The sequence below is a fragment of the Dermochelys coriacea genome, chromosome 1 (assembly GCF_009764565.3).
Source record: "Dermochelys coriacea isolate rDerCor1 chromosome 1, rDerCor1.pri.v4, whole genome shotgun sequence".
NCBI lineage: Eukaryota > Metazoa > Chordata > Testudines > Dermochelyidae > Dermochelys > Dermochelys coriacea.
In genome coordinates this window covers 241,223,996-241,249,597 of record NC_050068.2, presented here as the reverse complement: position 1 = coordinate 241,249,597, position 25,602 = coordinate 241,223,996, and the positions used below count along the sequence as shown (strand labels likewise).

The following is a 25,602-nucleotide window of genomic DNA, read 5'->3' as shown; positions in this document are numbered from 1 at the left end:
GGAGATAGAGTCCACCATACTTCACCACATATTTTGACAATGGGGCACTTTTCAAATAGACCTTTTCATCAAGGTGATATACAGGAAATGCACCCAGTTTTGCTCCAGAGCCTGGCCGGTCACTGATCCCTGGGGGATGCCTTTTACCTCCAGTTGTCAATGGGTTTTCTGTAGGAGTTCCCCCTGCAACTCCTCTGATATCCAAAGTTTCTAGTCAAATTAAGAAAGGACAGGGCCAGTGTTATTGTTCTGACATGGCCCAGACAAACATGGTTTCCTTACCTGATACAGCTGGCCATGTTCTCACCGATCACTCTCCATGCCATTCCTCGTCACCTTTCCCAGGAGAATGGGAAGATCCTTCACCCCATCTCAGAATCCTTCACCTTAAAGCATGGCTTGTCAATGGTTCTCAGGCACGGAAATGGCCTGTTCACAGCAAGTAAAAAGAACATTACTACACAGCAGAAGAGAGTCTACACACTGCACTTACAAAAATGGACAAGATTTGCATGCTGGTGTGATGTCAAACACATTGAACCAACAACTTCTTTGCTGCCAGACATAATGGCCTGCATTCTAGAACTAAAGAGCTTGGGGCTATTGCTAGGCTCCACTAGAGTTCATCTGGCAGCCATCAGGGCCTTCCATTTTCCAATGGAGGGGTACTCTGCCTGCCCGATGACAATGAGGTTTCTCAAAGGCCTCTGCAACCTTTTTCTGCCAGTTAAATGCCCTACTTCAGTTTGGGACATCAGTTTGGTTCTTAAATGATTTACAAGACCACTGTTTGAACCTAAGGCTGCCTCTGCACTCCTCCATTAATTGATGAAAACGGCATTTCTGGGTGCTATCACATCAGCTTGATGAGTATGGGGAGAAATAGGGGCTTTTATGGCATACCCCCATTCACAATATTTTTCAGAGACAAGGTCACATGACTGTACCCCAAGTTTTTGCTATATTAATCACCCTATTCACCTCCCTATCTTCCACCCTAAACCTCACTGGGGTAAGGGGGAGGTATTGTTCCACACACTTGATGTCAGGGAAGCCCTGGCTTCTACCTTGATAGGATTAAATGTTTCAAGCAGACTTTCGGATTGTCTCAATCACCGACAGAACAAAAGGAGCTAAAAATCTCTAAACAGAGGCTCTCTAGGTCGAGAACTGACTGTATTAGTAGTTGCTACTAGTCTCATAATCTTGAAGCACCCCTGACATATGAGCTCACGCTGAGATCCATTTGCATCTCTACAGTCTTTCTTAAGAAAGTTACTATCATTGAAATATGTAAAGCCACAACTTGGGCTTCTATGCCGTAATTTGTAACTCTGCTTCTGATACTGTTTGGCTCAGCTGCACTTCTACACTGGACTGAAGCTCACTCCTCCTTAAAGGGGGACTACTCAGTAGTCACCTAGAGTAGAGCACCCATAGAGATGCTACTTGAAGAAGAATGGTTGTTCACCCTGTGCAGTAACTGTGATTCTTTGAGATGTGTGTCACTATAGCTGTTCCACTACCCACCCTTCTTCTCCTCTGCTTCAGAGTTCCCTGTCATGGGGCAGGCTTTGCAGTAGAGAAGGAACTGAGGATGGTTAGCCCACACAGTGCTATATAACAATGCCGTGAGGCTGAGTAACACACATGCAGTGCCCGTTTGACCTGTTCTATGAGAAATCTCTAATTGAAGGTATAGGGGGTGCAAGCACACCTAGAGTGGAGCGCACATAAGGGAACACATCTCAAAGAACCACAGTTTCTGCACAGGGTGAGTAACCCTTCCTTCTCTGCGAAGGCAGAACTCCTGCCTGCTGCTTCCAAATTCTCCACCCAAGAACCCGCTTCTGGTGTGACCGTTGCGCCTGCAGTTGTCAAATGTTTCCCAGTGGGTGCCAAACCAAGAAATGTTGGAACAACAGCTGTGCTTCCAGGCACCCATGACTTATCTGCTGATAAGAGAAACCAACACTTAAATGAAAGCAGGTGGCTTTGCCTTTTGTGTAAATAACTCATCACCGTTTATGCAAAGACTTTATAATGAAGTACAATTTACAATAATTACTGGGAATCTAAAATTGTCCAAATATGGAATGATTTAATTTAGGTGATTGGGTTTTAAAGGAAAGTAATTGTTTGTCAGACTTATCCTTTTGTATCTTGAATGTTTGTTTTTTTTAAATCAAATTTTCATAATCTCGGGCCCATTACTTCCTTTAAATTTATTGATTAAAGGGACACTTTCAGATAAATAACGTACCCTTATGTGTCCTTTAATTCTGTTACTAACACTTACGCTTTTGTGATAATTAAGTTTTTCAACATTTATTATGTTCCTTTAATTGTATTTCTCTCCATTTGAACAGTAAAAATAGATTCGCTGACTTCACGATGGCTTACCCAATATCTAATCACTTTCTACTTCTCATTCACTGGCAAAGTACAACAGAGTTTGGATTGCAGATGCTACATTGGAATGTTTCAATCCAAGCAAACTGTTCTCATTTGAAGATATAAAAGTGGTGAGAAAATGTCCCCACTTGTGTTTACAAGCACTTTATTAACTCTGATAGAATGTACAAATCCAGTTTAGGAATTGTCTAAACATAGAAGTTGCATCAATTTAACTTAATTGATGCAAAGGCACTCTTAAATTAGTTTGAGTGCCATGGTTCAAAATATCAACTTTAGTTGACTGACCAACTAATTTTAGTGTGTTCAGAGCTTTAAAGACAGAGGCCTGGACTGCCAAGTATTTTTTCCATTAATATTAAACTTGAAGCTAAGTGTAATCTCAGTATTGCACTGATCATGATGGTCCTTCTACCCACTGGAGGGCACAGTTAATCAGAGTTTCTAGTGGTGCCAGTGCTTAGGCCCCACTTCCATAAAGCTGAAGATGAAACACTGATTTCAGTGGGACTTCGGCACATGCTTAAGTGCTTGTAGAATTGGGGGCCTTAGTGCTAGAATCTAGTAATGAGGCTGGAATTCTGGTTTCCTGCCCAATAAGTTATTTGGGGACTAGAAGGAAGGGGTCCAGGTGAGGTGGGTGCAATGGTCATTCCCATTGATGAGCTTCTGGTTTTCGGGGGTTTGGTGTTTCTTCTCTCCCTCCTCTCCTGTTGAGTAATAGCTGGAGGCTCTGATTCTCTCTGAATTTGAGAGAGTGTGTTCCTACCTTAACCCTAATTCTGTGTTTGGAGGATAGTAAAGAGTATAGGCACTGCCACTTCTAGTGAAACTCTTCGTTTTTCAAAACCTAAATGTTGAACATAAGCTACATGACAATGTCCCATGTAAATGAAAACATTCTTCCCGAGGTTTATTTTAGCTCTCTGGTAAATTCTTACATAAGTCTCTGTTTCAGAGTAACAGCCATGTTAGTCTGTATTCGCAAAAAGAATAGGAGTACCTGTGGCACCTTAGAGACTAACAAATTTATTAGAGCATAAGCTTTCATGAGCTACAGCTCACTTCATCGGATGCATTTGGTGGAAAAAACAGAGGGGAGATTGATATACACACAGAACATGAAACAATGGGTTTATCATACACACTGTAAGGAGAGGTTTCAGAGTAGCAGCCGTGTTAGTCTGTATTCGCAAAAAGAAAAGGAGTACTTGTGGCACCTTAATTAGTCTCTAAGGTGCCACAAGTACTGTAAGGAGAGTGATCACTTAAGATAAGCCATCACCAGCAGCGGGGGGGGAAGGAGGAAAACCTTCCATGGTGACAAGCAAGGTAGGCTATTTCCAGCAGTTAACAAGAATATCTGAGGAACAGTGGGGGGTGGGGCGGGGGGGAGAAATACCATGGGGAAATAGTTTTACTTTGTGTAATGACTCATCCATTCCCAGTCTCTATTCAAGCCTAAGTTAATTGTATCCAGTTTGCAAATTAATTCCAATTCAGCAGTCTCTCGTTAGAGTCTGTTTTTGAAGCTTTTTTGTTGAAGGATAGCCACTCTTAGGTCTGTAATCGAGTGACCAGAGAGATTGAAGTGTTCTCCAACTGGTTTTTGAATGTTATAATTCTTGACGTCTGATTTGTGTCCATTCATTCTTTTACGTAGAGACTGTCCAGTTTGACCAATGTACATGGCAGAGGGGCATTGCTGGCACATGATGGCATATATCACATTGGTAGATGCGCAGGTGAATGAGCCTCTGATAGTGTGGCTGATGTGATTAGGCCCTATGATGGTGTCCCCTGAATAGATATGTGGACAGAGTTGGCAACGGGCTTTGTTGCAAGGATAGGTTCCTGGGTTAGTGGTTCTGTTGTGTGGTGTGTGGTTGCTGGTGAGTATTTGCTTCAGATTGGGGGGCTGTCTGTAATCAAGGACTGGCCTGTCTCCCAAGATCTGTGAGAGTGATGGCTCGTCCTTCAGGATAGGTTGTAGATCCTTGATGATGCGTTGGAGAGGTTTTAGTTGGGGGCTGAAGGTGATGGCTAGTGGCGTTCTGTTATTTTCTTTATTTCTTTGTTGGGCCTGTCCTGTAGTAGGTGACTTCTGGGAACTCTTCTGGCTCTGTCTATCTGTTTCTTCACTTCAGCGGGTGGGTATTGTAGTTGTAGGAATGCATGATAGAGATCTTGTAGGTGTTGGTCTCTGTCTGAGGGGTTGGAGCAAATGCGGTTATATCATAGAGCTTGGCTGTAGACAATGGATCGTGTGGTATGATCTGGATGAAAGCTAGAGGCATGTAGGTAGGAATAGCGGTCAGTAGGTTTCCGATATAGGGTGGTGTTTATGTGACCATCACTTATTAGCACCGTAGAGTCCAGGAAGTGGATCTCTTGTGTGGACTGATCCAGGCTGAGGTTGATGGTGGGATGGAAATTGTTGAAATCATGGTGGAATTCCTCAAGGGCTTCTTTTCCATGGGTCCAGATGATGATGTCATCAATGTAGCGCGAGTAGGGGAATTAGGGGACGAGAGCTGAGGAAGCGTTGTTCTAAGTCAGCCATAAAAATGTTGGCATACTGTGGGGCCATGCGGGTACCCATCGCAGTGCCGCTGATTTGAAGTTATACATTGTCCCCAAATGTGAAATAGTTATGGGTGAGGACAAAGTCACAAAGTTCAGCCACCAGGTTAGCCGTGACATTATCGGGGATACTGTTCCTGATGGCTTGTAGTCCATCTTTGTGTGGAATGTTGGTGTAGAGGGCTTCTACATCCATAGTGGCTAGGATGGTGTTTTTAGGAAGATCACCAATGGACTGTAGTTTCCTCAGGAAGTCAGTGGTGTCTCGAAGATAGCTGGGAGTGCTGGTAACGTAGGGCCTGAGGAGGGAGTCTACATAGCCAGACAATCCTGCTGTCAGGGTGCCAATGCCTGAGATGATGGGGCGTCCAGGATTTCCAGGTTTATGGATCTTGGGTAGCAGATAGAATACCCCAGGTCAGGGTTCTAGGGGTGTGTCTGTGCGGATTTGTTCTTGTGCTTTTTCAGGGAGTTTCTTGAGCAAATGCTGTAGTTTCTTTTGGTAACTCTCAGTGGGATCAGAGGGTAATGGCTTGTAGAAAGTGGTGTTGGAGAGCTGCCTAGTAGCCTCTTGTTCATACTCCGACCTATTCATGATGACGACAGCACCTCCTTTGTCAGCCTTTTTGATTATGATGTCAGAGTTGTTTCTGAGGCTGTGGATGGCATTGTGTTCTGCATGGCTGAGGTTATGGGGCAAGCGATGCTCCTTTTCCACAATTTCAGCTCGTGCACGTCGGCGGAAGCACTCTATGTAGAAGTCCAGGCTGCTGTTTCGACCTTCAGGAGGAGTCCACCGAGAATCCTTCTTTTTGTAGTGTTGGAGAGGAAGATGTCTGTCTGTATCTGTACGTTTTTTTCATGAAGTTGATAGATATCCACTCTATACGGCTAAATTCAGTGCCTTGCATAATGACAGGTTTCAGAGTAGCAGCCATGTTAGTCTGTATTCACAAAAAGAAAAGGAGTACTTGTGGCACCTTAGAGACTAACAAATTTATTAGAGCATAAGCTTTCGTGAGCTACAGCTCACTTCATTGGATGCATTTGGTGGAAAAAACAGAGAGGAGATTGATGTACACACAGAGAGAACATGAAACAATGGGTTTATCATACACACTGTAAGGAGAGTGATCACTTAAGATAAGCCATCACCAGCAGCAGGGGGGGGAAAGGAGGAAAACCTTTCATGGCGACAAGCAAGGTAGGCTATTTCCAGCAGTTAACAAGAATATCTGAGGAACAGTGGGGGGTGGGGTGCGGGGGAAGAAATACCATGGGGAAATAGTTTTACTTTGTGTAATGACTCATCCATTCCCAGTCTCTATTCAAGCCTAAATTAATTGTATCCAGTTTGCAAATTAATAAGTCTCTGTGTAACTCACAAATTTAGAATGGCCAGATTAGTCAGACCTTACCTCCCCTTGGACTGGTACAACTTGAAAGGCCTGTTGCATGCCATTGGAACAGTATTTTCCAGATTTGTAATAAATTCTCTGACATGATGACCTTTGATGTGACCTGAATTTTGTAGTGAATTGAGTACCTGTTCCTCAAGTACTTCTGTGATATTACTTATGGGACATGCAGATATGTTTACCTGCAAAGTACTATTGTTAAAATTACATTTTTATCCTTTTATACTTTATGGCAGGTGAGGGCAAACTACAGCCCGTAGGCCAGATATGGACTATCAAGGCTTTCAATCTGGCCCACGGGATTGCTAGCCCCTTGGGGCTAAGGCAGTGGGTCTAAGACAGACTCCCTGCCTGCCCTGGCCCCATGCCACTCCTGGAAGCGGCCGGTACCACATCCCTGTGGCCCCTGAAAGAGGACCGTGGTACCCACAGGTGAGGGCAGCATGCGGCGGAGCCGCCTGCCCCACTCCACTGCCAGGAGCCACTGCTGGAAATGCTGGCCACTTCCGGGAGCAGCACAGGGCCAGAGCACCCTGCCTTAGCCACGCTGCATGCTACTGCCACCCTAGAGCCCCTCGAGGTAAGCTGCACCAGGCCGGAGCTTGCACCCTGTACCCCTTCCGCACCCATGCCCTGAGCCCCCAATCCCCTCCTTCACCCCAAGCCCTGAGCCCCTTCCTGCACACCGCACTCCCTCCCGCACCCAACCTCCTGCCCCAGCCCTACATTCATGGCCCTGCATACAATTTCCCCACCCAGATGTGGCCCTTGGGCCCAAAAGTTTGCCCAACCCTGCTTTATGGTGTATGTAACAAAGGCCTGGAAGAGGCTTTTAATTTTTCTTTTGTTACATTAAAAACATCTGTAATGTCAAATCTGGTTTTCCATGGTTTGCTGAAGGATTTTTTTTGAGGTTTGGATATTTGTGAGTTGTCCCACAATAATTAAAGACGGAGTGGCTGTTGAAATTTCATCAAAGACTAGAATTTTGCAGCCCGTTCTTTCTGTAAAAGCACACTTTCTTTTTTTTAATATAGTGAAGACAGAGATTGTGCGGGAGCCTATAAATCATGTGGAAACTACAAATGGCTTTATCTTCGCTAGGATTTTTACCTCATGTTTGCTAACTCTCAGGTTAAGAATGCACCAGTTTCCTAATGAAGACAAGACCATAGTTTTCCAAGGTAGACCAGACATGTGGAAAAAGAAGTAGAATCACATTCCCTCTGCCTTTTTATTTCTTTTCAGGCCATCTTGATTCTTCATAAAGTATAAAAGGGTAGTAACTCATTTTTTTCCCTCTTTGTAGTTCAGCTTTAAAAGTGGCTCTCAAGAGGATAAAAACAGACTCTCCTTTTAGAGGACTGGTACTTATTAAAGATGCTAAAACACTTTCTGTGCCTTGGTTCTGAAGAGCATCATAGAAATTAAAGGTGGAAAACAACAATTAGTTCATGCAGTCCATCTCCCTTGAGGCAATGCAGGATTGTTCTCTGCAGTTTCTCTCCAGTGATTTGTCCAATCCAGTTTTTAAAGTTACCATATTTATTTCTGTTTGATTCTGTTCTAGCACTTATGGACCACAAATACAGAAGAGGGCTTCATTGTACTAGGCACTATATGAACAAATACCACAGTGGTAGGCTCTGCCCCTGAGAGTTCACAGTGTAGGTCAAAATGATCTCAGAAGTCGTAGGAGACTGCCAGCATGACCAGTGCTGGATGGTAATAATTTGTAGCCATCATGGCAAAGACAGACCTATCTGATTCGAGCTATGGGACTTTTACCACCTTTCTTGCAAGACTATTCTACAATCTAACTGGACTTCATTTCAGGCAGCTTTTCCTGATATTCAACCTAAATTTTCTTTTTAATTTCATCCCAATACTCCTAGCAATAATGTCACCCTAAATGTTCTATTCAAGTACTTGTAGATAGTTATCATGCTTACCCCTGAGCTGTAATTTAGCCAAGCTATATGCTACTGTTTCCTGGTAAGTCAGTTTTTCCAGGCCATACTTGTTGCTCTTCTCTGTGCCCCTCTGTCACCAGATCAGGATGAATAAATGAGAAAACAACTTCTATTGTCTCAATAACTTTCTTGTTTTCTCCACAGGATCTAAATTGCCTCGTAAGAAATAGTAAGTCAGTTTTTCTTCTTTCTGGTATTTCCCTCCTCTCACTTTTTTGTAACTGAAGTCAGATGGTGAGTGCCTCTGTTTAAGCCACTGAGAGGTGGCAAAGTTGAGCATTATCCTGTTAACTAGCATTATGAACTATCATCTGCTTGACTAATCCAAAACCAGCTCTTTCCAAGAGGGAAATAGGAGTTCAGGTCTCTTTTCAGACCTATTTTCAGGCCAGAGTTCTTGAAAAGAGCAAATCCATAATTTTTTCACTTCTGTTCAAAACTGAGTCAATTAAAAAAAATTATGGTGAGATTTTAGGGTAAATTTGTTGTGTGTAATACATATCCATCCCACGCTATGCTCAATAAGTCAGCAGGTAAAATTAGACGTAAACTTAGTGCTGCTAAAGAACAATAAAACAATGAAAAAGTTGATAGCAGTGACTGTAAGTTAGCAGGCATGATCTTCAGCAAATTGATACAAAATGGAAACTAAATAAAGCTTAGCATTGGTATAGGTCCATTACTAGATATGTATGTTAAAATTATCAGGAATGATGCAGAAAAGGCAGAAGTATTCAATAGCTATATTCTATACTTGGGAAGAAACTGGGTGTTGTATTTGTGTCTTACAATGGAAAATTAAATGCTTCCTATTCCAACAGTAACTAGGAAGGATATTAAACAACTTCCAAAGTTAAGCATCTTTTAATCTGCAGGAATGGATAACATACCCTAAGAGGTTTTTAAAGAATTGGCTAAGCAGTTCTCTGAACCATTAAGTGAACTGAATATTTAATTCACTGAGTGTTTAAGCAATCTTGAAGTACAGTATTGGGGAAGTGCCAGAGAAAAAGGCTAATGAGCCAATATTTAAAAAGGGGTTAAAAGGGATGCTCTGGATAGGCCAGTTTGCTTAACATCTATCCTGGGCAAAAGCGTGGAAAGGCTGATGGTGGGTGGGGGTGCAGTAAGTAAAGAATTAAAGGCTGGTAGAATAATTCATTCCAATTTGCATGGTTTTCTGGAAAATGGGTCTGGTCAGACTTGATACTGTTTTTGATGACATTACAAGTTTGGTTGACAAAGGTAACTGACGTAATATACTTAAGACAATGCTTTACATAAGTCTAATACCTTATGGCATTTAAAATTAGCATTATATGTAATTGATATGATACGTAGCTAGATTTTTTAATCCATTAACTGTTAGATCTGCAAAAGTAATTGTAAATGGGGAATCATCATCCACAGGGTGCGTTTCTGGTATGCTCTCACAAGGATCATTTTTGGCCCAATGCTATTCAATACTTTTATTAATGATCTGGAAGAAGTTGTAAAATCATTACTTGTAAAGTTTGCAAATGACATACTGATGGAAGTCCATCAACTAACGTGAGCTCCCAGTGCAATGTGGCGACTAAAAGAGCAAATGAAATCCTTGTTTGTATAAAATGGGGAATATTGGGTAGAAATAGGGAGGTGTTACCAGTATATATAACATCAGTGAGACCATTTTGGGATTTCAGAAAGGATGTTGACAAACCAGAAGGGTTCAGAAAAGAGCCACAAGAATGAGTCAGCATCTAGAAAACCTGCCTTACCGTGAAAGACTAAATAAACTCAATCTGTTTGGTTTTGTCTGAGAAAGTTAAGAGTACATGAGCAGTGTAGAAGTACCTAACTGGGAATAAGATTGTTGATGGTAGATTCATAATTGTTTGTTTCTAAAGACCAGAAGGCACTATTAAACCATCTAGTCTGATCTTCTGTATAACACAGGCCATGGAATTTAATCCAGTTATTCTGTAATTTGTGTTAGATTAAAGTATATCTTCCAGAGAGAAATCCAATCCTGATTTTAAGACTTCATGAGATGGAGAATCTATTGTTTCCCACATGGTATTTTGTTCCAGTAGTCAATTACCCACACTGATAAAATTGTGTGCTTTATTTCTAATTTGAATTTGTCTAGCTTCAGCTTCCAGATATTTATTCTTGTTATGCCTGTATATTCTACAATAGAGAGCCCTTAAGTGCCTAGTTGTGTCTTCCTGTGAAGGTACTTATACACCGTAATCAAGTCACTTCTTGATCTTCTTGTAGATTTGCTAAACAGATAGAGCTCACTGTAAGGCATTTTTCCTGCCCTCAGATATTTTTATGGATCTTATCCGCACCCTTTCCAATATTTAACACCCTTTTTTTAAAATGTGCACACCAGAACTAGCTGCAGTATTTCCATATCAATCTTAGCAATGCCATATACAGACATAAAATCACCTCTCAGCTTATTCCCCCTCTGCTTATACATCCAGGGATTGCATTAGCCCTTTTTGTTATAGTATCACATTGGGAGCTCTTGTTTGTCTACTATAACCCCTAAATCCTTTTCAGACTCACTGCTTTCTGGAATACAGCCCCCCATTCTGTAGATATGATGTGTATTCATTGATATTAGATGTATGACATTATGTTTGAATATTTTGAATTCAAATGTATTTTGCTGAATTGGGTCCAGTTTACAAAGTAATTCAGGTCTCTGTGTATGACTATCCTGACTGCTTCATTATTTACCTCTCTGCCAGTCTTGATGTCATCCACAAATTTTATCAGCAATGTTTTTATATTTACTTCCAGATCATTGATAAAAATACTGAAGAGCATTGGGCCTAGCACGGATCCCCGCAGAACTCCAATAGAAATACCTTCTTTCAATGATGATTACCCATTGAGAACTGTTTTTTGAGATCTGTCAATCAGCCACTACTTAATTCACTGAATGTGTAGCTTATTGATGCTGTATAGTGCTATTTTTAATCCGAATGTTGTGTGGTGTTAAATAGGTATTTAGCATCTATGCAGTCACCTTTATTAATCAAACTTGTAATCTCATCATAAAATGAAATCAGGTTTGACATGACTCTTTTTCCATAAAGCCACGTTGATTATATTCCCATCCAGAAGGCTCATTAATTTAGCAAAACATAAAAGCCAATGGCTGAAAGCTGAAGATGTCATACTCAGACTAGAAATAAGGCAGAATTTTTTAACAATTAGAGTAATTAACCATTGGAACAAATTGCCATGGGGATATGGTGGATTCTCCATCAAGATGAAGTTTTTAAATCAAGATTAGACTTCTTTTTAAAAGATATGAGCTAGTTCAACAAGAAGTTATAGACTTGATGCAGGAGTTACTGAGCAAAATTATATGGCCTGTTTTGACCAGGAGATCAGACTAGATGATCATAATGTTCTCTTTTTGCCTTAAAAATCTACAAAGAAAAATATTTTCCCCCGGAAGACACATCAAGATTATAATATTCATAGTTCACATAGCATGACTGGGTCTATCTGCTCTCAGAACATGGCTTTCCACTACAAGAACTATGAAAGAAAATGTCAATGACCTTGTCAGCAGGGTTTACTGGTTTTCAACCTGTGGTCTGTGGACCAGCAGACTGTCTAAGGGATCTGCGAAAGGTTGTTGTTACCACAGAACAGTATTTTTCAACCTGTGGTCTACAGACCCCTGGTGGTCCATAGACTAAGGTTTCCAAAGGCGTCCATTGAATTTTTTTAGGGCTCCGCAAATGAAAAAGATTGAAGACCACTGCACTAGAGGAGGGCATAGTTGCATGCACTTGTGCAGGCCTTATGTCATCCAGCGGTGAGCCATGCTGGACATAAACACCAGCCACTTTAATATGTTACCACAGGGGATGGAAATAAGCTTAAGAAACATCTTTGATTTGATGGACAGGTACCTGCATGGACCAGAGCTGGTTACAGGTTTCCACATGGACACCCTCCGCTCCAAGTGTTCTTGATGTCCACTCTGATGTTTTCCGTGATGAGGGGAAACTGCTTCCTGTGTTGCGGATAGAGTGGAAGGTGGCTACTGATGGTAAGCGATCACTTAACATAGACATGGAAGGGAAGGTGCGGAGAGAGATAGTGATTGGACTGTAGTATTTGCGGTCATTCAATGGTCCAGCTGTGGAAGTAGAGCTTTGAGATGGGTTTTGGACAGTTTGTCTACTGGGTCAAAGGACATGAAGTGAGTAAATGTTAGTGCAGTTCTCCATCCCTTATTACTTAGTCTTCAACAGAGATCAAATGCTGTTGTTAGAATGGAAGGGCAGCACTTAATGTGGAAAAAATAAAGCACAATAGTGGTGCTTAACTTTACCAAGCTGAGGGAGGGCTCCCAGTGCAGTCGGTGTCTGATAAAGACCTGCAGTCCAAAGCCCTAAACTGGGATCACGATAGTCTGTTTTTTTTAATCAAGTTTATATTTCATAGATGAAACTTTGAAAATCTCAACTAAAGTATTGAGTGAGGTTTACTCCAAACTGATCCTGAATGTGAAGATGGATCTTACAAGCTAGGTTTACAAATGTGCACAGACTGATGGCAAGAGGAACTAGCTAGAAAACATTCCGTTTACTAGAAGCTAAGAATTGTTTAAGGGTTGAAGGGCTCATAATAGTAAAAAGACATGTCTACAAAACCAGAAGTTGGGGAAGGCCTAATGGAACGGAGAAGTGAGGGAAGAGTAGACTTGTATTTACTCTGCCTGGACAGACTCCTAACCTGTAGTATTCATAGCTTTATATTCCTTCTTGTACTATGAATAGTACAGGTTAGGAGTCTGACCCAGGCAGAATAAATATAAGTCACTTGTGTGCAGATGTCGTGAATCCAGTGCAAGTTTCTTCCATTTGGGAAATCAAATCCAGTTCGTTAATCCAGACTTCCTACATGCATGTGTGTCTTGGTTCTCACCAGATGCTCTGTAGCTGCGCGCCTTGTGAAATTCATGCCAGTGACAATAAGGGTTGGTGTGTGGGAACATTGCAGGTTTTGCCCTCCAGCTTTCTCCCTTCACTCTTCAAACATACTTGATTTTCACAGACTTGGGAAATCCCCTTTGCACACACTAGTCAGCCTAAACTGACTGTTGCTGGAGTCAGGGTGAACAATACTGGGTGTCTGCTGAGTCAAGTGGTGCACTCCAGAGTTGTCTGAGCACTGGTCCAAACACATTTTTGTACCACTATAACTACATCAGTTTATCATAGGGGTAGCCGTGTTAGTCTGTAGCCACAAAAATAAAACAAAAGGCTTTTTTTACATCAGTTTAGAAACAGATATAATTAGAGGGTTGTACTGTTTTAGTTTGGATGCAGGTATAAATCTGCTGACATTAGTATAACTTATCTCTATACATTTACAGAAATAAGCTATTCTAATACAAGTACCTTTTATAACTGTGTCCCTACTAGAGGGTGGTACTGCTTTAACTATGCTTGTTTCTAAAATGATAGTTATAATAGTACAAAAACTGTGTAGACCCACCCTGAGATGCAAGGCTGGAGGACGTGGGGGGGCTGATTATAACACTGAGCTACTCTGAGGTGAAGTTAGAGGGTTGGATTTATCTACTAGACATACTTTCTGCTCCCTGTTCATGCAGCACAAGTGCATTTTGCATTATGAATAAAATGGGACTTCTCAGCCTCTGATATCATGACCCCACATTCACCTACTTGTAGCCAGTCTCCTTAAGATCCCTCTCCAGAATCTTTCGTGCCAGTTTCCATGGCACTTCATTTAAGTGCCCCACAAACTAATGCAGCAGTTTGTGGGCTGCTCTTGTCATGTGAAGTTAGCTGACTGCAAGGGATTTAGTAAATCTGCTTTATCAGATGGGATAAAGTGAATGGGAGTGGACTTGTGAGATATCCCGGGCACGCTGGCAATCTCTGGGGGTGGGGTGAGGTAAAATCTTTAGATTTGGAATTGCTAGAACAAGACTTTAACGTCTCCCCTTCACTATCCCTCCCACCAGCAAGCATTCAGTATCTCCAGGGAGTGGAGCTGGCTGTGCTACAAGTGAATAATAATCGACAAATCTGTGCCCAGTTTGACTTTCAGAACAACCTGTCACTTCAGGTCCGTCCGGATGGAGGCCGGGTGAGTAAAGAGGGCTCTGGCAAATGGTTTTCTAACCCACAGCTTTGTTTCCTGTCCACTCAGTCAAATAGCAAAGCTGTTCGTGAATAGCACAGAATGCTTAAACAGGAAGGATGGCCTTGTGATTAAGGCAGTGAACTTGGGACTCAGGAAGCCTGGATTCAATTTCCAGCTCTGCCCTCGACTTCTTCTATGACCTTGGGCAAATCAGGTACTCAGTGCCTCAGTTCCCTATCTGTAAAATGGAGACAATGTCGATGCTCCCTTTTCCCACACTTCTGTCCTTTGGATTGTACCTGCCCTCCTGAGCAACTGGGACTGTGTATTACTAAGGGCTAGTCTACACTGGCAATGCTAAAGTGCTGCCGCAGCAGCACTTTAACATGCCTTGTGTGGTCGCGGCGCAGCACTGAGAGAGAGCTCTCCCAGCACTCTAAAAATCCTACCTGCATGAAGGGCGTAGCTACCAGTGCGGCTCCCAGCACTGGGGCACTGTCTACACTGGCGCTTTACAGCGCTGAAACTTGCTGCGCTTGGGGAGTGTTTTTTCACATCCCTGAGCGAGAAAGTTGCAGTGCTGTAAATTGCCAGTGTAGACAAGACCTATGTGTGTACATAGTCTAGCAGAGTGGAGCTTCTGGATGCTACTGTAATACAAATAATCTTAGCAGTCATTGCTTCATCTATGGTAGTCATGGCATTTATAGCATAATTTTAATTCACTCTTTCCTTATGTCCCAAATCCTCCTCTTCTTTTTTTTTTTTTTTTTTTTTAAACCACACCATGGAAGAAAGCACTGGGATAAGAGGGGTCAAAGTTTTTCCCCACCCCTTATCATTCATTAAGGTCCTTATTCAGAGAGAGGCTGAGTATCCACAATTTCTACTGAGGACAATAGTATTTGCAGGTGCACAGTACCTCTTAGGATCACTAAGCACACTGTGGAGAAAAAGTGTGGCCTGGCCTACAGGAGCATAGTGACCTTCCCTAGAATTTTTACACCTTCACTGATGTAAAGAGATTGTGAGTAATGATATAGAAGTGAGAAACACCAAGTCAAATAAATGAGCTATCCATATGAATATGTACACTTAGAGAGCACTGCAGAATTTATTCTGGTTTGCACAATTTCACTCATATAATCTATATTGGTGGGTATAAATACTTTTTTCCCTTAACTTCCCCATTATTATTTAACCTCTCCTCAACCTGGAACATAACTGAAATCTGTCCAGACAATTAAGTGATTTCTGGGTTGTGATTCCCCCATTTCAGCCCAGAGTTTCCATATAGTGATTTAAACCTCCCCAAATGTAACCACACCCTTCCCATTCTGAACAGGCACATGGAGATGGGGCCAGGGGAATTCTGGACAGGTTTAATTAGCTTGGAGTCCATTTCTACCCTAGTTGCCAAAAAAGATGGAGAATGGGGGGACAGAACAGGATCAGCTATTAATTTCAGTGTCTTGACAGATCAGTTGTCTGATAAAGACCCTATCCTCATGCTCTGTTTCAGTGGAACTTCACTTTCAACCGTTTTGAGGTGGAGCCTGGCCAGATGTACCAAGTGACTGTCCATCATCTGCCCAAACTGGGCACCAGTGGAGACTACAACTGCAAATCCACATCTTTCACAGTGCCTGGTAGGGGGTCCTCTGATGCCTTTTATTAGGCCTTCAGATGGAAACTTCGGTTTGCCAGTACTGAGAACAGGCTCGTTTCCAAGCCAGACCAGATCAAACAAACTGGAATATGACTCATGAACAAGCATAGTTAGGGAGCCGGATTGCTGATAGAATTGTCAGACCTGCTCTCTTCTCCTACTGCAAAAAGTAAATGTTCAGTCCACACTTTCACAGTGCTACTGTGGTTCCTCCGCAAAGTACGTACACCAGGTTCTGTGCTGCAGCACACTATACCCTTCACGTTTCAGGCCCATATGCTCAGGGTTTAGCTGATCGCCATATTTGGGGTCGGGAAGGAATTTTCCTCCAGGGCAGATTGGAAGAGGCCCTGGAGATTTTTCGCCTTCCTCTGTAGCATGGGGCATGGGTCACTTGAGGGATGATTCTCTGCTCCTTGAAGTCTTTAAACCACGATTTGAGGACTTCAATAGCTCAGACAAAGGTGAGGTTTTTTTGTAGGAGTGGGTGGGTGAGATTCTGTGGCCTGTGTTGTGCAGGAGGTCGGACTAGATGATCAGAATGGTCCCTTCTGACCTTAGTATCTAGTATCTATGAATCTATATAGTTAGTGTCCCAGACCCCAGAAATATAAGGCTCTGCCTTGAGAGTAGAGTGCAGAGAATAAACTTTCACTCTAGATAACAGTGGCTCCTGTGGAGGGAGATGTGCACAAGTCATGTGTTCCATGAAAAGCTGGGCTGAAATTCTTTGGCCTGGTTCCTGGATTCTGCAGGGTTCCAGAGTGGTAAACTGGAAATTCTGAAGCAGTTTCAGAGAAGTTTTTTAAAAACTGAGATTCAGAATTAAATATGAAAAATAATAGCCAATACAGTAGCCAATCTGGGCAAAAGTGTGGATTCTGGAGTAAATGCATTTGTTGGGTGTTTCTGCTAAAATGCTCAGCAGTGAAATAAGTGAAGTGACCCCTGTTGAGGTGAATGAGGCAGTTCACACCTGTGAGCTAATCTTTCAGGCTCTCTACAAACTAGAAACGGCACTGCATGCATTTCACTTTGTCAGTTATCTTCACAACCATGAGGGCTAAAAACATAAGCCAAAGTTTTCAAACCAGAGTGCCTAGAATTAGGCTTCTAAAGTCATATTTAGGGGAAGATTTTCAAAGGCAAAACTGGAGATAGGCAGTCAACTCCTGGTGACTCATTAGGGTTAGGTACCTAACATCCCTTTGTGCCTTTGAAAATTTCCCCCTAAAAAGATTTTTTCACAGGAACTCCACTGACTACACTGGCCACTTTATTTAGGCTCCTAAAATTTGATTTAGGAGCTTAACTTGGGCATATAGGCTTGAAAATTTGCCCATAATTTATTTTAATAGAAGTTTAAATTCTGAACACAGTTCTGCTGCAAAGGATGAATTTGGTAGCAAATCTGCAGGTGTGAAATCACGAAACTCACAGGACCCTGAATGTGCAGTTGGGAAAGCAGGATAGGCTCTAGGTTTTCATATTTATGCTGGACTCTTACCAATTGGAAATGGTGCCTTCTACTTCTGTCCTCCTTTGTTCCCATAAATCTTCTATTTTGAGGTGGAACTGAGCAGCAGAGCTCCCTGTTGATTGGGGCTTGGCTTATGATTTGTGGGACCCCAAACTGCAAATGAAAGTCAAGAGGTTCAGGTTATGAGGAGTTTTCCCTCTGTTGGAGGTAGAGTGGGCAGTGAGTTCTTCCTTCCTCTCCCACCCCCCCCAGAAGAAAATGAGACTGGGTTGAGAGTTGTAGAGACCAAGCAGTCAGTTGGCTCGTATATGTTTGAGGCTGGGCCAGCCTGCTTGTTGATCTTCTACTGGCTCAACAATCCAAACTGCCAAGTCAAGCTCAGAGAGAAACAAGGTAACTGCAGAAGAACGTCAGTCAACAAGAGTATTCCAGCAAATGGAACCCCAGAGTGAACTCATTGGAGATAATGGCAGGACATCTTTGGTAGAGGGGAGGGGTCTGTGGCTGTGAATCTCTACTTCCCGAGATCAGTATGAAATCATAACTCACCTCTTTAGAGTTTAGTGCGCACCTCCCTCTTTGCACTCACCTTCCCTTGGCACAGGTTACAGAATAGTCCTTTGCCACTAGAAAGCTTTGTCCTGGAATGGTCCATAAAAGCATGACCTGAGTAGAGAAGATGGTCCACACTTGGATAGCAGTGATATACTGCTTTTAATTATTGTGTTTAGTGACGAATTACTTTGGTGATGGCTGCACGGAAACAAAGGACTCCACCCTTCTAAAGCAGACTAAAAATTATCTGACTTCTAATGAGAAAATGTGTATTCAAGATTCTGAATTTAAGTGCAACATTTCTGTGCAAAGACCTAACAGACTGTCTTTTTGCTGCAGATTGCAGGGACCCTGTGATGAAAAGAACCATGCCATGTATGCAGACAGGTAAAGCTGGTCTGTCTCAGTCTGTCAGAGCTGTGGGAGTTGAGAGGTGGCCCGTTTTGAGTGCTTCTGAAAGTTTTTGTAATTCTGGGATATTTTATACTACTTCCAGGCAGCCTGTGGGAGCCCAGTATTGATGGCAAAAGTCTAGATGACAATTCTCTGTTGGTGAGTTTTAACCCAGGGATGGAGTCAGCTCAATATCGGATTCATGTGACCAGTTTCCCAGATGAGGAAAAGCAATGTAAGGAGACCACACATGATATTTATGAGGTAACTATCTTTCCTCTCACATTTCTGCTGACCCAAAACTGAAACCCCTTTTCCACATTCGCTCAACAATGAGCATGAACCCCAATCCAGGGAGAGTTCATGAATACAACTGAGCAGTTATTTCCTAAGAGCTATTTTTGTGAATTTATTTTGAATTTGCTTGGGGAATTTTACTCCTAGGGGGCTGGGGAGTGAAGGATCAAGTTTCAGAGAAGAGCTACAAGAAAAATTAAAGGATTAGAAAATATGCCTTATATTGAGGGAGTCAAGTAGCTCAACCTGTTCAGTTTAGCAAAAGAGATTGCGGGGTGATTTGAATCTAGAATCAGTCTAGAATAAGGGTCTCAACACGCGGCCCACGGAGTTATTTGCTGCAACCTGCCAAGCTCCCTGCGCCCCCTGCCCTGCTGAGTTATTTCCTGCAGATGCCAAGCTCCCCTCACCTGCCACCCCCCCCCCCGCCAGCATGCTGTGTCCTCGCTCTTTTACATACCTCCAGGTGCTTCCTGCTGCCAAACAGCTGTTCAGCGGCGCTTAACGCTTTCCAGGAGGGAGGGGGTAGGAGTAGGGAGCCATGCGCCCAGGGGAGGAGGCGGAGAAGAGGCAGGGCAGAGGCGGGGATTTGGGGAAGGGGTTGAAATAGGGCCAGGGAGGAGGCAGAGTTGGGGTGGGGACTTTGGGGAAGGGGTTGGAATGGATGTGGGGAAGGGGTGGGAAGAACTGGGGCAGGGCCTCATGGTAGGGGTGGAGTGGGGGCGGGGGCAGCGGTTGGGGGGTGTCAGTGAAGCAGCCCTTGAGTCAATGTACAGTCCTTATGTGTCCTTCGTGGTCATTTGAATTTGAGATCCTTGGTCTAGAAGTACCAATATGGGGAATAAAAGAATAACAGGGCTCTTCAGTCTAGCAGACAAAGATCCAATGGTTGGAAGTTGAGGCTAGACAAATGCAAACTAGAAATAAGTTCCACACTTTTAACAATGAGGGTAATTAAGCACTGGCACAATTTACCAAGGGTTGTGGTGGATTCTCCATCACTGGCAGTTATTTACATCAAGGTTGTATGTTTTTTCTAACAGATATGCTTTAGAGAAGTTCTATTGCCTTTTACACAGAAGGGGAGACTAGATGATCAGTAGTCCCTTCTGGCCTTATAATCTATGTAGTTTGACTCTCAAAAGAAGAACCCCAAATATCAGTGTTGGGGTCTGCCTATCCTGGGGGGGAAAAACTCCTGAAAATTGATACTATTTCCCATCCCCATGGCAAGGGTGTAGCTAATAATTGTGTATCTGTAGACGGGCCAGTCTGTCCCTTTCCTTCCATTCCCAGCATCCCTCTTACTCTCTTTGTATTGACGCATATTAGGATCATTGATGTGGCATGTACAGCTAAAGATAACTGACAGAGGTATAAGGCCCAATTTAGAAACAGAAAGGCCCTGCCAGTTGTCATAAGTAGGGCTCAGTGTCTGTCACAGAGGTCGCGGAAGTCACTGATTCCATGACTCCTGTGACCTCCGTGACTTCTGCAGCGGCCGGTGTAGCTGACCCTCGGGCCGCCCAACCAGCTGGGCCCAGAGCCAGCTGCTCAGGCAGCCCTGGGGACAGCCACACCGGCTGCTGCTAGAACAGCTCTGCAGCCAGCTGCTTAAGCGGTCTCACAGCCAGCCACTGCTCTGTCAGCCTCAGGCAACTGAGCCCGGGAACCACCTGAGCAGCTGCCAATGCCGCGGGTCCTGGAGCTTCCTAGCCCCCGGCGGCAGGCCCCCAGGGGCTCTCTACCCCTCGGCAGGGGCCAGGGCCATAGCAGGCCCCTGGCTTTTCCCCCACAGTGCCCCCTGCTCCAAGATTCAATCGTGTATTTTTAGTAAAAGTCATGAACAGGGACAGGTCACAGGCAAAAAACAAAAAAATCACAGCCCCATGATCTGTCCATGACTTTTACTAAAAATACTCATGATTGAATCTTAGCCTTAGTCATAAGGAATATTGTCCCCGAAGATATCAGTTGTACTCCGTAGTCCATAGATGTCAATCACTTGCCTGTTCTAATGACCCAAGTAGCAGTGGAAAGACCACTGTATTGAGTTTGAAACTAAACAAAAGTTTGCACATTGAATGTTTAATCTTAGCTTATTAAATAACCTTAGTAAACACATTAAGGTTGTTTAGTATGACCTTCACTTCGGAAGTCTCTGACTTAGGTGCTTAACCACGCAGTCTTAAGACCAGAGCGGGCAAAACTTTTTGACTAAACAAATTTTAGTAAAAAACGAGAACTTGGAGATACAAAAACATTTTGCAAATTTGTGTCAATTTTGAATTGTTTCAGGTTTAAAAAAAAAAAACAGAAGTCCAAAAAATCAAAACATTTTGTTTTGATACTTTCTAAACAAAATGCTTTGAGTTTTTTTGTTCAAAATGAATTTATTTTGAAACGTCCTTTAATTTTATTTTAAAATAAACATTAAAAATGCTCAAATCAAAATAGAATGTGGTGTTTGACTTGAAACCATTTTTTTCAGAATTGCCAGCAAATCAAAATGTCTGTTTTCCCATCTCTACTTAATATATGTATTCAGTTAAGAGAGTATTATAACTAAGGCTAAGATTTTGTCACAGATATATTTAGTAATAAAGATATTACGGGCAATAAAGAAAAATTCATGGAACCCCATGACCTGCCCCTGACTTCGGCTAAAAATATCCATGATAAAATGGGAAGGGTCTGGGCAGAAGCCAGGTGGCTGTGAGTTCCAGGGCAGCCCCCACCCCACCTGCTGCCAGAGAGGGTCCGTCCCTGTCCACAGTGGCTGGGAGCTTGGGGGCACCACTTCCTCAGGTGGCAGGGGTACCTCACAGCTCCCTGCTGCTGTGGGAGGCTGCAGGACCTTGCAGCTCCCAGCTGATGGAGCCGAGTCACAGAGATCTTTGGAAGTTACAGATTCTGTGACTAAATTGTAGCCTTAATTATAACATACATGTCCCACTGCTTGTTGCTGGGAGACCCTCACTATATTATTCTTCTGTAGGGCTGCTCTCAGCTCCTATTAAAGTCTATTATAAACTCTCCCTGTGCCAGGCACCATAACATCTTGTGACCCATATACTCCCACTGTTCTCATCCTCATTTTTCCCTCCCTTCTTCAGATCTGTATGCCATTTTCTTCTGCCTTCCCTTGTAATCCTTTTGTCTGTTAGTCTCTGCAGAGTGGACAGCAGAACCGTGTGAATGTCACTGTCAAAATCGAGAAAAACTTAAAAGCCTGTTGCAGATACAAAATACAGGTAGGATCTCAATTCTTTTCACTCAAGGGAGCAGAGGGGGAGCGGTGAACAGTCTCTGAATATTAAGTTGTTTGTACAACATGGAGCTCTGTCCGTGACTAATCCCCAGGAAAAATTATGTACAGTTCTGAAAGAATATCATATACATAAATGAATTCTCTATTGACAGTGGTTTGTTCTTGCATCATTTTCACAATACTAACCACTCCTGAGAGAGATTGGGACTGACGTAGCTGTAGGCACCCCTAATGGCCGGTTCCTGTCTGTGTATATGGAGTAGTCCCAGAATCCTTAATCCTTTAACATCTTGGAGAGAAAATGGGGATTATAATCTTTGTCTCGAAATTTGCAATGCGGGGACAGGGTAAAGCAAGTTATTGTTACTTCCAGTACTGTTTTCTGATTTCCTGATTTATTTCAACTCCAGATTCAACCATTCTTTACCGTTTGTGGCACCGACTGTCTGAGACATTCTGCTGTCATCCCATGTCCCTCAGTTGCTCCAAGTGAGGACTCCTTTCCTCTACATTAGATTTGCATTATTTTATTGGTGATAGCTGAGCCTTGATCTAACTTTCTGATCTATGTTTGATTCCTTTGCAGCTACATATCCTGAAGGTAAGACAATAACTCACTCCTATTAAAATCTTCCTTTGTGGTTATTTTCCTCTATATGTAATACAGATAATAAACTAACTTTGCTTGCATGTGAGACAGTACATGCAAGGTGTGGGATTATTCTAAGTAGTCACCCTGCCACACAGGTTTTAGGTATGTTCACTCCAGAATGCAGAAATCTAACAGAGCTGCCTTATTTTGTATTAAAAGAGAGAGCTTGTATATGATGTATACAATGTGCATCTTTTCTTAAAGGAACTACTTGCTTAGTAGCGTGTCACTTAAAAGAAAAGCAATGTGTGGGCAGGGGAGCATGACTGACTTTCTGTTTTGCTCGGCAGTTTGAATTTACACAGTAAAAGGTGCGTGTGACATATGAGGGCACAATGCGGATTAATTAGCAGCTGTGTCATCCCTGACCAGCAACACTGGGTGCCTTACAATGCCTTGATGAAGTAGGTCACAGTCTTCCAGCACACAAGCCACACTGAGTGTCTGTGTGTAACTGCAGCCTACCAGCCATACTTGAGTTACACTCTGCCTCTCTCTAGCCTTGGTTATTTGGCATGGTGACCCCAACACACACCCAGTCTTAGGTTTTCCCCCCAGAAATGTATGTCCTGTACAGCCCAGCCCTCTCCTGGACATAAGTTGTATTTAAAGTCCATTATCTCTTTAAAAGTAATAATTTGCACACAACTTGCCACCCCAAATGGAGTTTTCCAGACAATTCAATTAAAACACACTGCATTAGATAAAACAATAAAACAAGTTTATTCACTATGAAGAGATTTTAAATTAACACAAGTAATGAGGCATAAAAGTCAAAAAGGTTACAAGAAAAATAAAGAGAAAATGCAACTGATGCCTAATTTAACAAACTATGTTAGATTCAAAGCAAAGTTTTCTCCCTACATGCATTCAGCAGTCTTACTGACCAAACTTCTTGGGTCAGGACCTCCTCTTCCAGAATCTAGCAAAGGCTTCCTTGGTTGCTTCAGGTGCTGGGAATGGGGAGGAGACATGTTTGTCCTTCCTTTTTGTAGTTTCAGTCCCCCTCTTGAAAAACATTTCCAGCTGAATACCAGGAGCCAAAAGGTGTATGGGAAAGGATGTTTCCTGCTGCTTTTGCCTCACCTGCTGGAGATTCTTTTGTTTCCCTTCCTACTTGATGACTGTTTGCAGCTTAAATGCATATTAAGCAAAGCACACGTTCCTTTATTCAAGACAGACCTATTTGCCAACTTCTGCCTGGAGCATGTGGTGTTAACACCACACAATGGAATTGTATAAAATCACATAGACTGTTGCCACGCACAACTTATCAGGACGATACTGATCAGCAAACTATGAATTTTCACATGATACCTTTCTAAACGTGCCTTGCACAAAAATTATTAGTCGTGTAGGGTGTGGACATGGGTACATTCTGTCACAGCTTGTCATATATTTTTATATATATATGTGTACAGTTTGGCTTGTTTTTTCTAGTGTTTAAAACCCTCTTATCCGGTAGTGATAGCTCAAGCAGCTATACGGAATCTTTCCCAAATTTCCAAAAAGAATTCGCCTCTGGGCTGAACAAACACGAGACATTTCATCCCAAAGTAGTTTAAAAAAAAAAAAAGAGCGAGAGAAAGTTAAGCATTCTCAGTCATAACTGCTGTGTTGCTACTTGGGTGCTACAAGGAGGAATTAATGGGTTCTTGCTTCCTGCTACTTCCCAGTACTCTTGGGGACAGAGTGGTGCTGTTCAGCTGACTTCTGGTGTTCAGTACTGCATTCTGTTGCTGGGTGAGTCTCCTTGGCCATGTAAATTTCTTATTCTGCTCTTCTTGTGCCACAGATGATCCGATTATGTGGCTATACTGGTGTATCACTGGCATCTGCATTTTACTGGTGGGATCAGTCATAGCTGGTGCTATTTGCATGACCCGAAGAAAAGTAGGTAAGGATCACGTCAGCTGGGGAGTGAGACTCAGAGGCACGCTTGTGTCGCCCCCTCATTTCTCCATTTACTTCCCTGAATCCTTGTGTGATGCTCTGCCATTAGGGAACTGCCAGTATTAACTTTTCCTTCAGCCGGGTCCCAGGGCTCATGTAGCATCCTAATGCAAAGCAACCCAAACTTTTTTCAGACACCCAGTTAACTGAAAGTCTGTTATGTCTCCTGGGGTTCCACTCTTGGCGAATCTAACACCAAAGAAATGGGGCTTCACTGTTCCATCCTGTGTATTTTCTGTGTTCCCATAGGACTGAAGCTAAGTTTCTGCAGATCTGCTTCTCCAGTTCTGTGAAACGTGAGAGCCTTGCAGAATTGAAACTTCCTATTTAGCCAAACTACTGATGATACTAGATCTCGAGGTGTCTGTAGAAACAAGTTCTGCTGAAATATTTTGCATTTATGTAGCACTTCATCAGAGTACTTTACAAAGAGAGACTGAGGCACAAAGATTGTGACTTGCCCAAGGTGACGCACTGAGCAAGTGGCAGAGCTGGGACTAGAACCCAGGTTTTCTGGCAATTGACACAATGATATAACACAACTCTCTGTGATGATCATTTTTGTCTGAGCTGGTTTGGCAAATATGTTCTCCTTCTCTAGGCAGAGAATTTGATGGGTCAGAGAGGAGAAGAGGATTGACTTTAGGTTCAGCCCTTCTCCTCTCTAGGGGAGAGATACAGTGAGGCAGACTGTGTAGCTGGCTATGGAAGAGACTTTGTGAGTGGAGTCCTTAATCTTCACTCAGTGCTTTTCTCTAGGTTTGCTATCAGAGATACTGATAAGACTGTAAGGTGTTTGCTTTTTGGT

General features: G+C 42.8%; 1 protein-coding gene across 3 annotated transcripts in view; it reads left to right on the top strand.

The window, feature by feature from the left end:
- The window catches only part of IL17RA (interleukin 17 receptor A), a 47,595-nt gene that overhangs the window by 15,838 nt on the left and 6,155 nt on the right, over window positions 1-25,602 (top strand). Inside the window, exons 2-12 of one of the 3 annotated variants that reach the window (XM_043517745.1) lie at window positions 6,797-6,802; window positions 8,534-8,558; window positions 12,312-12,455; window positions 14,403-14,527; window positions 16,047-16,173; window positions 18,568-18,615; window positions 18,725-18,885; window positions 22,086-22,172; window positions 22,600-22,678; window positions 22,776-22,790; window positions 24,637-24,738. In XM_043517745.1, the coding sequence (XP_043373680.1) occupies window positions 12,320-12,455; window positions 14,403-14,527; window positions 16,047-16,173; window positions 18,568-18,615; window positions 18,725-18,885; window positions 22,086-22,172; window positions 22,600-22,678; window positions 22,776-22,790; window positions 24,637-24,738 (880 nt within the window). In that variant the 5' untranslated portion in view covers window positions 6,797-6,802; window positions 8,534-8,558; window positions 12,312-12,319. The remainder of the gene's footprint in view (window positions 1-6,796; window positions 6,803-8,533; window positions 8,559-12,311; window positions 12,456-14,402; window positions 14,528-16,046; window positions 16,174-18,567; window positions 18,616-18,724; window positions 18,886-22,085; window positions 22,173-22,599; window positions 22,679-22,775; window positions 22,791-24,636; window positions 24,739-25,602) is intronic. The other 2 variants (XM_038387452.2, XM_043517739.1) reach the window with 2 other exon arrangements.